The 16,276-nt window shown below is 41.2% G+C and overlaps 1 protein-coding gene across 2 annotated transcripts in view; it reads left to right on the plus strand.

Moving 5' to 3' along the window:
* Positions 1-16,276, plus strand: part of ATP2C2 (ATPase secretory pathway Ca2+ transporting 2) — a 41,490-nt gene that overhangs the window by 17,704 nt on the left and 7,510 nt on the right. Inside the window, exons 7-18 of one of the 2 annotated variants that reach the window (XM_039503264.1) lie at positions 844-952; positions 1,040-1,189; positions 1,298-1,366; positions 1,840-1,915; positions 2,132-2,198; positions 4,665-4,789; positions 7,965-8,062; positions 9,024-9,125; positions 10,140-10,229; positions 11,864-11,965; positions 12,580-12,730; positions 15,044-15,214. In XM_039503264.1, coding sequence (XP_039359198.1) covers positions 844-952; positions 1,040-1,189; positions 1,298-1,366; positions 1,840-1,915; positions 2,132-2,198; positions 4,665-4,789; positions 7,965-8,062; positions 9,024-9,125; positions 10,140-10,229; positions 11,864-11,965; positions 12,580-12,730; positions 15,044-15,214 — 1,310 coding nt within the window. Of the gene's footprint in view, positions 1-843; positions 953-1,039; positions 1,190-1,297; positions 1,367-1,839; positions 1,916-2,131; positions 2,199-4,664; positions 4,790-7,964; positions 8,063-9,023; positions 9,126-10,139; positions 10,230-11,863; positions 11,966-12,573; positions 12,731-15,043; positions 15,215-16,276 lie in introns of both variants that reach the window. The other variant, XM_039503263.1, reaches the window with a different exon arrangement.

Consider the following 16,276-nt stretch of genomic DNA (forward strand, 5'->3'; position numbering starts at 1 on the left):
ACAACCAATTGTCCTAGTCAATGGGAGCCATCAAGATTTTAAGCCACCATTAATGGCAACACTTTTGCACAATTACAATAGGACCTCAGAGTTATACTTCATATTTCTAGCTTCAGATACAAGAATGATACATTCACACAAATATAATCTACTGAATACATTCATCCTAACCTTTGTAATGATACCTCACAAGAGACCTTTTGCCTAAAGCATATTCCAGTTACATCATATTCACATTCATAAAGCATATGGAGTGCAACATCATACCTGTATCTTTGAAAATCAGCTCTGTCATGACCAATACAAAGAAATGGTTCATGTTGAGGTTATAATTATTGTGTCAAAAATGAGGCGTGGCCTTTTCTACTTCAATGGTCATTGAACTTTGCACCTTACAAATACTCTGGTTACCTTTGCCTATTTCCTCCAATGAATTTCACAGAGTAGACACCTAATCTTTTCAAAGGTGAACATTTAGTACAACAACATGGAAAAAAACCAGTTCAGTAATTCTACCTTTAAACAGCTTGCCAAGTATGATAGTCCCTTGCATCTGCCTGTAAGCAGTCTTTAAAGTTCAAACAGGGGGGAAAGCATTCCAATTCAGGATATTCAGGTTAAATGTACATTATTACTGAAATCTAAAGCTTCCATAATCCACCCATGTGTTTGTGCATTAAAACTAAATTTGGAGTAGGAATATAATCTCCTTTCCTCATCCTTAGTTAGATGATAAACACTTATTGAGATCGGAATATCTCTGGGGCAAGGACCTTCTCCTTATATTTGCCTAGCATGCTGTTTGGCCTATTTAAATAGTATCATTTTCTCAATGTAATGCAGCATAAGGGAAGGAAAACTGCAGCATCTTCTCGCCCGAGACCTGGTCCCAGGAGACATTGTGTGTCTTTCTATTGGAGACAGGGTTCCTGCAGATATCAGACTGATAGAGGTAAACACCAGCTCACACATAAACGATAACATCGGTTTGCTCGTCTATATTGTGATAAAGGCTCCACGTAGTTACATTTTTAATTAGGTTACAGACCTGCTGGTGGACGAATCTAGTTTTACTGGAGAAGCTGAGCCTTGCAGTAAGACGGATGATCCCTTACTGGAAGCTGGAGACCTAACAACGCTGAGTAATGTTGTTTTCATGGGAACACTGGTGCGATATGGGAAGGGAAAAGTGAGTCCTATATACTCTCCATATCATCCACCTCTAAATAATAGCTAGAGAATCTTTTAAGTAAGGTCAGTATTTTGCATGATTCTCATTGCTATTTTCCTAATCCAGGGGCTAGTTATCGGAACTGGCGAAAACTCACAGTTTGGAGAGGTGTTTAAATTGATGCAAGCGGAAGAGGTAAGGGACAAGAATTCTGTTTGTTTTGTTGGTACAGAGCTGTGGTACTGTCATAGGACCCAAGTCTCCATATTGTTACTCAAATACTGGAGGTCAAAGGGCTGTTTGTAAGGAGGGTGATCACTAGCTTCAGGCATTGCAGTAGTTTTTAACAGGGCTGGGTTCAAGTCCCAGCTCTGCCACAAACTTTGGTGACCTTGGGCATGTCACTTATGCTCTCTATGCCTCAGGTCCCCATCTGTGAACTGACTAATGCTTCTTTCTTGTCTATTGAGATTATAAACTCTTTAATGGGCATTATTCTCTCACTGTGTATATGGTGTACAGTGCCTGCACAATAAGCCCCCAATCTCAGTTTAGGGTTGCTCCAGTGATAATAATTATGGTTGTATTTCTTGTCACTGATTCTACACATGCACCTCATTTTACATAACAGAAACCAACTTTGTTTTTTTTTATATTCACATTTCCAGACCCCTAAAACGCCTCTACAGAAAAGCATGGATAAACTGGGGAAACAACTTACTCTTTTCTCCTTTTGCATAATTGGTGAGTTTGCCCGAATGCCCTGTATAAACTATGATGCATTCCATTAGAAATGTATTCCCGTGTCCCTGGAGCAACTTTTTCGAAAGGGCCCTTTTATGTAGAGTGCCTCAGTTTTTGAGTGTCCGGCCTGCGACGCCTTGAGATGAGAAATGTCTTGAAATCCCGCACAGATCCTTAACTTCCATTTTTCAACTGGCTTTTCCTCCCTTCTCCTAGGTTTAATAATGCTGATTGGCTGGTTGCAAGGAAAGCATCTTCTCAGTATGTTCACTATTGGAGTGAGGTGAGGATCGGAAAAAACTCTTTTACTATTACAGTGAAACATGTCCCACCGAGTGGTTGCGTTTAAGAGGTTGCTTGAGACAATGGAAGGCACTTTTTTCCTGTGGGGGCGGGGAAAAAAACCTCAACACTTGTGTTAGTCTCTAAATATGTGGCTTGGTTCTGCACCACAGAAGCCAATGGGAGTTTTACCATTGATTTCAGTGAATGTAGAATCTGACCTTACTATTCATTTAATGTCAAATGAAGGAACAAAAGAAGGCTTGAGGTTTTATTTTATTTTGGGGCGGGAACAGACTGGTGCATAATTTCCATAATGTCCAAATTCTGCCATGAACATATTTCCACTGAGCTTTGCCTTGGAAGACATCCACATAAGCATAGCCTTCCCCACCTTGATCCCTGCCATAAAAGTCCTGAAACGTCTTAGTAGGCAGCAATTTTAAAACAAACACAAGAAAGCACTTCACACAATGTACAGTCAACCTGAACTTGTTGCCAGGGGATGTTGTGAAGACCAAAAGTATAACTGGCTTCAACAAAGAATTAGATAAGTTCATGGAGGATACACCCATCAATGGCTATTCAGCCAAGATGATCAGGGATACAACCCTGTGTTCTGGTTGTCCCTAAACCTCGAACTGCCAGAAGATGGGACTGGATGACAGGGGATGGACCACCCAAAATTGCCTTGTTCTGTTCATTCTCTCTGAAGCATCTGGCACTGGCCACTGTCAGAGACAGGATACTGGCCTAGTTAGACCATAGGTCTGACCCAATATGGCCACTGTTCTAGTCTTATGTCTATGCTATAAATTTAAGAGGAATGTTACATCTGCAAATATTCGCCCTTCTCTGATGTGCTTATAAAGCCGGGGATGTTACATTTGTACCTGACACATGGCAATACATGCACAACCCCTTAATCAAATACTATAAACCATCTGTTTGAGTAATATTTGGAAAATGTATCCTTAAGTGTTGCCATAGCGCTAAGATTATTCATTATCTAGCACTGTGTGGAAATAAAAATATGGATGGAGGTCAGCATGGAAGAAACTAAAGTAGTTCGGTTTCATACTCACAATGGCTAAGGGGACATTGATGACAAAGGAGAAAAGAGTTTGTCAGCATTTCTTGACTAAGAATTTCACAGGTGCTGAGACACAAAGCTCCAACTGGCTCCAGTTGGGGTTGAATCTGGCTCTACTACATCCCAAACTGGTGCTCTGACCACCAGTTTATTGGCTATTCTGGGGTCTCTTGCTCTCTTTTTTTTTTTTTTTTTTTTTTTTTTTTTTTAAAAAAATTTACAAAGGTCTCAGTTTCACTCCTTATCTAAATGAAAACAAATTTCAAAGTTTCAACATTTTCCGCAAAATGGAATTGTTGCTTTCTGGCCAGCCTTAGTACTAATCACTCCAGGAAACTGAGCCTGCCCGAGTTGTCTGAAATTTGACACTCGGAAATTCAGGCAATTAAATTCAGTAGTCACTTTTGAAAATGTTTCCTTTAACCCTTGTTTTAATCCTGAGTTAGTTTTTATGCTTAATATAAACATTTATTGCCTTATAACAGCAGATATCCTTTATGACCCATTCGTACCCGCCTACAGAACAACAGAGGGTTATAAAATGATTGTCAGTTTGTATTTTCTCTGGCATAACTGTGCACAGTGCCAAATGCCAGTCTGGTTTTCTAGGGCTATGTCTACACTAGTGCAGTAAGTCAACCTATACTACACAACTCCAGCTATGTAAATAACGCAGCTGGAGTCGACGTACCTTAGGTCGAGCTACCGCGTGGTCTACACCGCAGGGGGTTAATGGGAGAAACCCTACCGTTGACTTACCTTATTCTTCTCGTCAGAGGTAGAGTACAGGGGTGGACTGTAGAGCGATCTGCTGTCAATTTGGTGGGTCTTCATTAGACCTGCTAAATCGACCACTGGTGGAGCGATCTCAGAGCGTCGATCCCAGCTGTAGTGTAGGCATAGCCTATGGCACCAAGAGATCATTTGGGAGTCCAGGCTGCTCAGAATAGAATTAACTCTCTGAGAATAGCTTTGATGCATCTAGGAGAGGAGGTCAGTGGGTATGATTGAACCCTCTGCCAAGCAAGGTTGAACCTTCATCTTCAGAGATTAAAAATCCCAAATGCCCAGATGTAAGGAAATGAACTATCTCTGGCAATGTTCAAAATTGTGCTCACTCTTCGGACTCATTTAAATGGAGAAGGACATGTAGAGGATTATTGTACCTATTTTATATTTCATTATGTATTGGGAATTCGAGCTTTTAATATTCAACAGTCACAAGATTTCCATTCCAGACCGTCATATTCAAGAAGACATTCATGCCTTCTGGAAATGCTTATTTGCCATGTTCGAGTGTATGCTTGGGTGCAGTGCCTTGTGGTGTGACACGTTGTAACTGGAAACCTATTCTTTTGCTATACTGCAACCCAGCCTGGCCGTGGCTGCTATCCCAGAGGGGCTGCCCATTGTGGTCACGGTGACGCTGGTGCTGGGCGTTCTAAGGATGGCCAAGAAAAGAGTGATTGTGAAGAAGCTGCCCATAGTAGAAACTCTAGGTAAGGCTGATGATGGTCACATCCAAAACCAAAGCCATGTATTCATCTGTCCAGTCTATACAAATCTGCAACTCAATTGGCTACTAGCTTGCTTGCTAACCCAGGGGACTGGTGTTGTGATTTGAACCAAGGGCTGGAGCAACCCAATAACCCAAATTCTTTAAAACTGTCTCTCTCTTCCTCTTCACTCCCCACCATGTTCTTCATCCTCTTCCTTTAGTCCCAGGGGCCACTAAAGTGGCACACCAGGGACACTGCTGAGATCAAAAGGCTAATGTGCTGTTGTAACCCTTTCTTTCCATGGAACTGGCTGTCCTTGACCAGCTGTTCTCTCCTCCTAATACCTGCCTATCTTGCTCATGCACCCAGGCCTGCCTTTTCACTTATGTCCTACTCTGTTGGTCCATATGCTTCTCCTGTCTTGTACCTGGCTGGAAGGCAGCTCCTGCCCCTGCACTAGAGCAACTGGCACAATGGTATAGACCAACTCAACTGCTATTCTTCCCTGTCTACCTGACCACCTCACTGATACTTCTCTGCCTCCTCTTCACAATGGCACCCTCAAAATCACTGTCTCCTAGTAGGGTCCTTGGTCTGTGGGTTAGTATGGAGCATTGCATGAGGGGAAACAGAGATTTCCTATATTGAGCACCACTCTAAATTCTGATGATGGAATGCATTTAACTACAAGAGTCTAGGAGCACAAGATAGCGTCATGCAGCTTCACATGGCTACTGGGGAGCCTTATCCGTCACTTATGACACAGATATAACTCCCATTGACTGAGGAACACAGAACATAGGACTGGAACGGATCTCCTGACTCTCTGAGTCCAGTCCCCGGCTATCACAGGCAACCCTGTCTCATAATCCCATTTATAAATGTATCAAGTTCCATCTTAAAACGAGTTAGGTGGTTTGCCCCCTCTCCTTGCATTGAAAGGCTGTTCTAGTACCTCACTCCTCTGATGGCAAGAAACCTTCTAATTTCCAGCCTAAATTTATTCATGGCCAGTTTAGCCCCATTTGTTCTTCTGCCAACATTGTCCTTAGCTTAAATGGTTCTTCTCTCTCCCTGGTGTTTATCTCCCTGAAAAGCAATTGTGTTCCTTTTTGCCCCTGTTAGGTCTCCAGGATCAGGGACCCTGTTTGCTAAGAAACAACAGAGTCCTCTCACCCTTATCTCCATCTTATCTGCACTGATTCTAATGCAAGGACATGTGGAGCTGCCTGCCCCAACCTCATAAAGAATTGATCGGATTCCAAAAATTGCCAGCCCTAAATGGGCCTTTTCAGCCAATAACTAGAACCTTTGTGATCATGTCCAAGCATTACAAGGAGCGACGTTCTTCTATTTGTTAACGACACAAGTCCACAGAACTTTTGTAAAGAGCATATTTGTCCTTCATTCAACTTTTTATTTAATTCTGCAAATAATTAAATTCAGACTAATTAAAGATAATGATTTGCTCTGCACTAATCCTTCAAAATTGCAATTAACTTAATCACAGGCCAATCTGCTTTCTTCTGTCTGGGTTCTTATACGGCCCTCGTCGTCATCACCGTATCTGAGCTCAACCCATTTTGCCAGCTCCGGTGGAAATGATTCCGTCCATTAAAGTGACTAAAATTAGAGGACCTGATTTTCCTTTACATTAAAGCCTCTTTGTCCTGATGTAGCAGTGTAAATTGGCCCTACAATGGGCATCAGTCTAATTCATTCCCACTCTAAATCTGCTTAAATTGTCAGTGCGGTGCAAAGAGGCATTAGTGTAAATGAGAATCAGGTCCAGAATTTGTGCTGAATTGTATTGTATTTGTACTGAATATTTTATTATTTCAAAGCAGAGTTTGAATGTGGAATTGCCTCTCTCAGCATCCTATCTGCCTTAGGGACTCTTATGGCCCCCATTATTGTCATAACTAAGCGTCTCACAATCTTCAATGTATTTATCCTCACAACACCCCTGTGAGGTAGGGAACAGCTTTTATCCCCATTGTACAAATAGGGAACTGAGGCCTGGTTTACACTGGGGGGGAATAGACCTAAGATACGCAACTTCAGCTACGAGAATAGCGTAGCTGAAGTCGACGTATCTTAGGTCGACTTACCTTGCGTCCTCACGGCACGGGGTCGACTGCCGCCACTCCCCCGTTGACTCCACTTCCGCCTCTCGCCGTGGTGGAGTACAGGAGTCGACGGCAGAGTGATTAGGGATCGATTTATTGCATCTACACTACACACGAAAATCGATCCCCGATAAATCGATCACTACCCACCGATCCGGAGGGTAGTGTAGACGTACCCTGAGACACAATGGGTATGTTTAGACTGCACCAAAACACCCATAGATGGCCCATATCAGCTGACATGGACTTGAGGGGATTGGGCGGTGGGCTATAAAATTGCTGTGTTGCTCTCTGAGCTCGGGCATTTAAACTGCAATTTTATAGCCCACAGCCCAGGCCCTGCAAACCTGAGTTAGCTGAGTTGGGCCAGCTGTGGGTGTTTTATTGCAGTGTTAGATATACCCTGTGAGGCTAAATGACTTGCCCAAGGTCCCATAAAAAGTTTGTGGTGGAGCAGGGACTTGAATCCATCTTGACCCAAAACAAAAATAAGTGTCATTGGGATCCCCCTTGCACCATCATCCAAGAGAATGATGAACTGCTGAGTGAGTCTTTGGGCGCCTGGGCACCCATTGTCTCACCATCTCTTTCTTAGGCTGCTGGGTTTTTATCTTTTTTTCCTATATTTCCTCCCAGCTTGTCAGTCATAAACTTGCAGCTCTGAGAAACTGATCGCTTCCTCAGAAATTAACACCTTCTCTGAACCATGCAACGTGTGATGTTCAAGAGTGATGGAACCTTCCTTCCAACAGCTGTCTCCTACCAGATCCCAAACCCAAATCCTATACATGGTAGTACAATGCCTTATCAAGCCACGGGAGAGGCACAAACATGTTTGCACTAGTTTTCTCTTAGTTCTTAATGAGGGGTTAGAAAATTCACCCAGCTTTTTGTGTTTTGTTCTTTCTCTCACATAAATCTTTGCCGGTAACCGCTCGTGTTTGTAACATACAAGTAACATGTTATAACATTTCTATGGCATCTAATCTAGTTGCTTATTTGCATATTGTATTAGCTCTGATTAAAAAAAATGTTCCTCCCATCAGGTTGCTGCAATGTTATCTGTTCAGATAAGACAGGGACTTTGACAGCCAATGAGATGACAGTAACCCAGCTAGTAACCTCAGATGGATTCCAGGCAGAGGTATGGTCCATGAAATTATACAAACGTCATAGTTCAAGGCCACAAAAGATTGCTCAAATTCCAGTCCTGGACATCCAACAGTCTCAGTTCTTTGCATGGTCAATTCCTATATAAGTTGTTCTAAATGTATGTGTATTTATATTAGACTACGGGCTTATTCCTTGTGCATTTGAAGTTCCCGCTAACATGAATGGGAGAGTGGGGTGTCGAAGGAATGCAGAATGAGGCCCCATAGTCACCAAAGCTGCTCACGCAAAGTGACCATGCTGTACTTGAAAGAGCGTGTGTGATGAAATCACGTATCCTTTGCACACAACGCTCCCAGCAATATCATGAGCATAAACACAAATGTTAGAATATTTAGTTTCTCCTGCCACCAGTGCTAATGCTGCTGTTGGCATTTCGAGCAGAAACATTTTCAACCATTTTCTAGCAGGTTGACTTGATCCTCCTTTCTTATATTTATTTATTATTTTTATTTATAGCCATGGGGCCTGATTAGCCATGGCCTTACATGTTATCATTACACCAGTGCATACTGGGTGTAAACTACTAGCATATAAGACAGTGGAGAATCACACCTTCAACAATCAATAATCATAAAACAGGAGCATAGGTTAGTCTATTGTATTCCAGCTGGCAAATCTAATGTAGCTGCACCTAACTAAGAATTTAGCCCATTGATTGAACGGTACCCATGATGAACAAATAGGACTGAAATACGGCAAAGTGAGTTTTCTCATCCCTAGACAGTACTGCACTTTGATTATTACAGTAGTTGCAACCTTAGCTATAAATATTGCTCCCAGCAAAACACATTAATCCTGGCATGCCTTGAAAATAGATCATAAATGTCCCCAGAGATGTTGTGCTGTATAAGGAGAAAATGTTGATAGTCATATATTTCAGCTAGACGCTGGGAAATTTTATGTATGCACCTTCCAAATTTATTTCCCCCTAGGTGAGCGGGGTTGGATACAGTGGGAAAGGAAGCGTATGTCTGTTACCATCAAAGGAAGTTATTAAGGAATTTTCCAATGTCTCAGTAGGAAAGCTAGTGGAGGTAAGTATAAAATATAAATCAAACTGCTCCATTTTCACTCGATTATAGTTTATGATGCTCTCCTTGTACGATGAATGTTACTGAACCTGCACTTTTATTGACTCCAATTGAACATGTCCTTGCGATGGCAAGAGGACCTAGAGAACGGTTTTGTGCAGTTACTGTATCAGATATGACAGTGATTTATAGCCGGTGACAATCATCAGGAATGTCTAGGGAGAAGCCGGAGACTTGGCTTGCAGAAATGCTTTGCAGTTTCGGATGAGAGTTTGTGCAGTGGTGATGCATAGAGCAAGGAGCAATTGACATTATACATTTTTATTTCTATAGAGTAGCTGCAATTCCAAAATACAGCCAGCTGGTTAGGCAGAATCTTCATTGATTTCAAAGCGTACTGGGGATCTGATTTTTAAAGACACACACATGCAATTTTACCACTAATTTTGCACACACCATTGTATGTGGAAATCAGATACTTGCATAGGCAAATGGCCTGAACTGGAACCTCAGATTTAATCGCCTTTCAGTTTTGGTAAGGGTTAGATCCAAACCCACCCCTCAGATTTATATTTCATGTTAAAGCCACAATTAGAAGGGACTAATCTTTCCAGGTCTGATTTGTAGAGCTGATTCAAAGAGGGGGAAATTATAAAAATATAGTCCAACATTTTCTTGTTCATTTTTCAAAATTTGAAATTAAATATTTTTTACCAGTTCTACTCATTTGGAAGTGCCTGAAAATGGTGGAAAAGTGCAAGAACCATCTTGTGAAATTGCTGGTATTTTGATCCAAAATATTATGTGATGGTTGTGCCCTGAACTTGATCCTTAGCCATCAGATTCAGCCTTGATGCCAAATTCCCACCTCCTTAGTTCCGCTCTACTTGACATGAATTGAAAGTTGTCACAATGCAGCCATTAGAGCTCTGCAGTATCTTACCAACTAATTAGAGGGAGATATGTAATGTATACTATTTTATATAAAAATAATGTATGCAAATATATCACTTTTAGGCTGGCTGTGTGGCTAATAATGCTATTATCAGAAAAAATACTGTGATGGGTCAGCCAACGGAGGGAGCCCTTATTGCTTTGGCAATGAAGGTAGGGTTTCTTATATTTGTTTGTCTTTTGCAGATTTCTTCAAGCTAGTGTCAGGTTCTATGTAGGCAGTAAAATAATAGCTCCCTTATAAGCGCTGGGGAGAAAGAGAGAGAATATGATCCTTTAGTAACCCAGAAACTTGCAAAAGAAACTGAATTTGTTGGACATTATTAATTGTAGTGAGTAATTGAACAGACTGACTTCAGATTCTTCTTGCTTCTTTTTGGTCCTTCTTGCAAGAACCTTTGTTCCCTCTACCCCAGCTTACACACACAGGCATCTACACCTGCCTTCACAGGCAAAACACCTTCACCGAGCGTTTCCATGCTATAGCAATAATGGTTTTACTTGGCTGGTTTGTGTAATTACACTGCACAATGGATTTCTTTTGGGCTGGAATAGGCTCCTTTCCATTGTTCTGCAGACACCAGCGAGAAAACAGCAGACAAATGAACAGGCACAAGCCAAATTAGAAGTCATGGCCTAGGGTTTTCTTGTATTTTTGTCATCTGTTACTTCTTTCCTACAGTTGTGGAAAAACAAAAAACTCTGTTGAATGTTCTATTGACCTTGTTGTCTAGAGTGCAAAATACTGTCCACAACAAATAATGGGCCTGATTTAGCACTGCATTGCACCTTATGTAGTCACTTTCGCCTGTATGAATGCTACCACTGTGATTTGGAAAAGTACCAGAGCTGAGTGATTTTTTTTGTTTTTTGTTTTGTTTTGTTTTACAAAAAGCAGTCAAAACCAGAATGGCAGGAAACACACCCCAAAATAGAACTTTTGGAATGTAGCAACTTCAGTGCAAGGCATGGCTTATTTGACTATGTGATATTCAGCATGTTAAATATGTGTCAATTTGGACAGAATGTATTTTTAAACTGAATTGTTTTTCAAGTTGTCAGCTCCCTAGAGGAACACCCTGTGAGGGCTTTTTGGAGTTCAAGTTCCTTTCTAAGCTGAGGCTACAGGAAATAAATGAAACCATGACTCATTATTTGCAATCTCCCTCTTTTTTTGAAGGCTGGAATGTGAATGAATCAACAGAACTATAGTCCTGTAATTAAAGCACAAGACAGGGAGTTAGGAATTTTGGTTTCTATTTTGAGCTTTGACACATACTTGGGAAAGCTACATAGGCCTAAATTTTCATAAATGTTGATTAATTTCTGCATTCCCGGATTAAGACACACAGGCCCTGAACTTCAGAGTTGAACATCCACAACAGCAGATGAAGTCAATGAGCATCATGGCTACTCAGCACTTCTGAAAATTTGGCTTTTCATAAATTCCAAAGCCAGGAGGAAACATTGGGATCTTCTGGTCTGACCTGCAGCCTAGCCATAGAACTTCCCCAAAACAATTTCTAGAGCAGATCTTTTAGACAAACCTCCACACAGACTTAAGGTATATCAAATTAGGCAGCCCAGATAAGCAAAAGCTCCTGAAACTGTGGGCCTTAATCTCTCTCTTTGCTTCTCTGTCCTCATCTGTAAAACACTACTGCATAAGGACATGTGATCATTGTTTAACGTTGGTAACTCACTGTACATAAAAGTGCAATACAGAGTATGCACAAAAACTAGCATTGTTTAGTATTACAAAAATATTTTTAATTTCCTTATTTTAGATGGAATTAAGTGATATAAAAGATATTTATATAAGAAAGAAGGAAATTCCATTTAGCTCGGAGCAAAAGTGGATGGCAGTAAAATGCATGCTGAAAAATCAGGTACAACAACAGTTATATAGACTGGTTTTGTGTTTCCTATCTTGTATGTAAATATCAATGGAAATGAAGTGAAGTTTCATAGGCAGTAGCCATACAAAGGGTTTCAGACACAGGTAGATGGTGCTTTCATAAATTACATCATAATTTTCAAAAGCCACCATTTCAGTGACATTTTGTTTTGACATTGTGGATAGCACTGAAAAAAACAGGATGAGATTTTAATGTAAATTTTTGAGAAAAATTCATCCTGTTTTGCAAACAACTGTAAAACTAGCAAAAAATCATTAACACTTAAATTTTATTTTTTACATCAAAATTTCATTAGGGAAAAATGGACATTTCCAAGAAACTGCATCCTTTGTTGTCCTGCCTACTTTAATTGAGTTAATTTTATTCTTTAAAAAAAAAACTTTTGCACTACCAGGGTCACTCAGATTCAGTATATAAAGCGTGCACCACAGAAATGATGCATTATGTAAGAGGCAAGTGTCCATGTGTTTTATGGGATAGATAACGGCACAAACAAGGGAACCTGCACATCTAAGATGTAAAGCGTTTTAATATTGTCAATATTTTTTAATGACGTAACTTGAGTTCTTATTTTAAAGGGGCAGGAGGATGTTTATTTTATGAAGGGAGCCTTTGAAGAAGTTATTCAGTATTGTACCATGTATAACAATGGCGGCATCCCACTGCCTCTCACGCCACAGCAGAAAGCCTCCTACGTCCAGGAAGAGAGAAGAATGGGATCTCTAGGCCTGCGGGGTCAGTTAGTATTGCGTCCTTTAAGCTTACAGGTTATCCTATCTGTATGTTTTCCAATAAGAATAACTCTTTGCTTCTCTACTGCCTCATGCACAAGTTTCGGGAGAAGGATGATTCTTTATATAGCAGCAGTAAAGTACTTTTCAGTGAGAAGCACCCCCCATTTTCATCCCATGGAATTCTTCTCTGCATAGCAATAACCAGGCAGCTGCCAGTGTCCTTGCTGTCTCTAAAAGTGCTGGCCAGGAGAGGATCTGGCCCATTTAAAAAACCCTCAAGTGCAGCTTGTCCCTGCATAGTGAAACATAAAAGGATCAATCACTTGGCCCTTTCTTATGTTAGTTGTCCCAAGGAAGGACCGGGTGTTTTAGGGAAATCAGCACAGATTGGGAGCCAGGAATTCCTGATTTCCAGGCCCAACTCTGGTAGTGACTGTGTCTTGAGTCAAGTCAAGCACCTACCTGCTTCAGATCTCGCATATAAAATGAGCGCAAGAATACTTACTGTATTTAACACTAGGGAGTGTTTGGGTCAGTTATTATCATTACTCATATGAGTAACAGCAGCAGGATCAGGCCTGATGGTTTTTATATTTCCCCGCTGTTTCCAAGAGCCTTGTCCTGAGTTTGTTGGCTGCTCATTTTCTAATAAAAATCTTTATTTCTTGGTGGTTTATATCAGTGAAATGCAAAGGCACTGTACACAGCCACTGGAGAGTGTGAACAATTGTCCTCCACAAACAATTGCAATAGTCTGAGACATAGGTTAATGTTGTCACTAACAAACTGAACGCTGTACCTTGCATAGTCTGTTCTGTAGCCAGGTTTTGGTCAGAGAAGCTATTTCAACCGCAACAAAAAGCACATTTGGAAGTGATACATGGAAGCCAATGGGAGTCTTGCCTTTGTAAAGACTGAGCATAGTCTGTGTCAGGATTTCAAGACTTAGCCCTGTGGGCCTGCTGCAGCCCCATTTGAAATCTCTCCCATTGATTTCACTGGGAATGGGATCAGGCCCTATATTTCAGCATCAAGTTTTTACAAGTGAAGTTGGTTGATTTTTATTTTTTTATTTTTTTTTTTAATTAGGGAAATATCTAGCCCTCAGTTTGACTCTTACTTCATATCAACATATGTCCCACAGACAGACTATATAGAATCGGAGAAATGTCGTAGGAGCCTCAAGAGGTCATCTAGTCCAGTCCTCTGTGGTGAGGCAGGACCAAGTATATCTAGACCATCCCTGCCAGGTGTTTGTCTAACCTGTTCTTAAAAACCTCCGATGACAGGGATTCCACAGCCTCCTTTGGAGCCATATTCCAGTACTTACCTATCCTGATAGAAAGTTTTTTCTAATATCTAACCTAGATCTTCCCTGCTTCAAACAAAGCCAATTACTGGACATGGAGAACAATTGACCACTGTTGTCTTTATAGCAACCTTTTAGAAGTTTGAAGACTGTTATCAGGTCCATCCCACCCCCTCGCCTTCTCTTGTGTATAAATATATGTATTTTTGAATATTTATAAATTTCACAAGTTACAAAAAGCAGGCGACACAGGAACATCACCATGATCTCACAGTATGAATCTTGAATTACTATCCTGCCGCAAAGTGATTGGCCCAAGCAACTGATGTGGAGCTTGTGGTGGGTGAGAGAGATCATTTGAAACACTTTCGTACACACATCTGACAAAATATTCTGAAAGTTACACCTGTAAATCAATGCGATAAACTCAAGAACTGTAGAATTAGATTTTTAGACACAAATTACAGCATCTAAATGTTTGTGGCCTTGTCTACCTGGAAAGTTGCATGGTTTTAACTAAAGATATGATTTTTAACTGATTTAGTTCAACTGATGCAAGCCTCTGGGTAGACACTTATTTTAATTGAAGTGTGGTTTATTTTGGTTTAGCTCCAGTCAAGGAGCCTGGTCTATGCACAAGTTTAAACATATAATTTTGTCCTGATTTACTTAAATTGGTGCACCTCTGTGTGTAGGCACTCTCTTACCAGTGTTGGTAAGTTTACAGATTCAACTTGAACTAAGAAACCGAATTTTAAACTGAGAGAAGAGAATCCACACACGAAAGTTGCACTGGTATAACTAACCAGCCCAATTAAGCCCTAATAAATTTGTGACTAGATATGGTCTAACTACCTGATTTCCATCTGCAAAAGTGGAAGTCTGATTAAGAATCTTTGAAAATGTCAAACTAAATGTAATATGAATTCTTATATGGAAGCTAATGTGGAATAACTTGGTCCTTTGCGCCCCTCTCTCTCTCTCTCTCTCTCTCTCTTTCTTTAGTACTTGCTCTGGCTTCAGGTCCAGAACTTGGCAGACTAACATTTTTAGGGCTGGTTGGAATAATTGACCCACCAAGAGCTGGAGTTAAAGAAGCCGTTCAACTCCTCTTTGAGTGTGGTGTATCCGTGAAGATGATAACTGGAGATGCCTTGGAAACTGCTATGGCTATCGGTAACAATTAGCTATTTCCCCACATTTTGCATTGTCTGTCTCTCAGATCAACACTATATTTTATTGAACTTCATAAGATAAACTTAGCCCATTTACCTTTCTTTTCATTTCATAGAATCATAGAAGATTAGGGTTGGAAGAGACCTCAGGAGGTCATCTAGCCCAACCCCCTGTTCAAAGCAGGACCAACCCCAACTAAGTCATCCCAGCCAAGGCTTTGTCAAGCCGGGCCTTAAAAACCTCTAAGGATGGAGATTCCACCACCTCCCTAGGTAACCCATTCCAGTGCTTCACCACCCTCCTAGTGAAATAGTGTTTTTCCTAATATCCAACCTAGACCTCCCCCACTGCAACTTGAGACCATTGCTCATTGTTCTGTCATCTGCCATCACTGAGAACAGCCTAGCTCTATCCTCTTTGGACACCCCCTTCAGGTAGTTGAAGGCTGCTATCAAATTCCCCCTCACTCTTCTTTTCTGTTGACTAAATAAGCCTAGTTCCCTCAGCCTCTCCTCATAAGTCATGTGCCCCAGCCCTCTAATAATTTTCATTGCCCTCCGTTGGACTCTCTCCAATTTGTCCACATCCTTTCTGTAGTGGGGGGCCCAAAACTGGATGCAATACTCCAGATGTAGCCTCACCAGTGCCAAATAGAGGGGAATAATCACTTCCCTCGATCTGCTGGCAATGCTCCGACTTATGCAACCCAATATGCCATTAGCCTTTTTGGTAACAAGGGCACACTGTTGACTCATATCCAGCTTCTCATCCACTGTAATCCTCAGGTCCTTTTCGGCAGAACTGCCGCTTAGCCAGTCGGTCCCCAGCCTGTAGCAGTGCATGAGATTCTTCCGTCCTAAGTGCAGGACTCTGCACTTGACCTCACTGAACCTCATCAGATTTCTTTTGGCCCAATCCTCCAATTTCTCTAGGTCGCTCTGGACCCTATCCCTATCCTCCAGTGTATCTACCTTTCCTCCAGTTTAGTGTCATCCGTGAACTTGCTAAGGGTGGAATCCATCCCATCATCCAGATCATTAATGATTTGTTGCATTAGATTCC

Source organism: Mauremys reevesii, linkage group 16 (assembly GCF_016161935.1).
Source record: "Mauremys reevesii isolate NIE-2019 linkage group 16, ASM1616193v1, whole genome shotgun sequence".
Taxonomy (NCBI): Eukaryota; Metazoa; Chordata; order Testudines; family Geoemydidae; genus Mauremys; species Mauremys reevesii.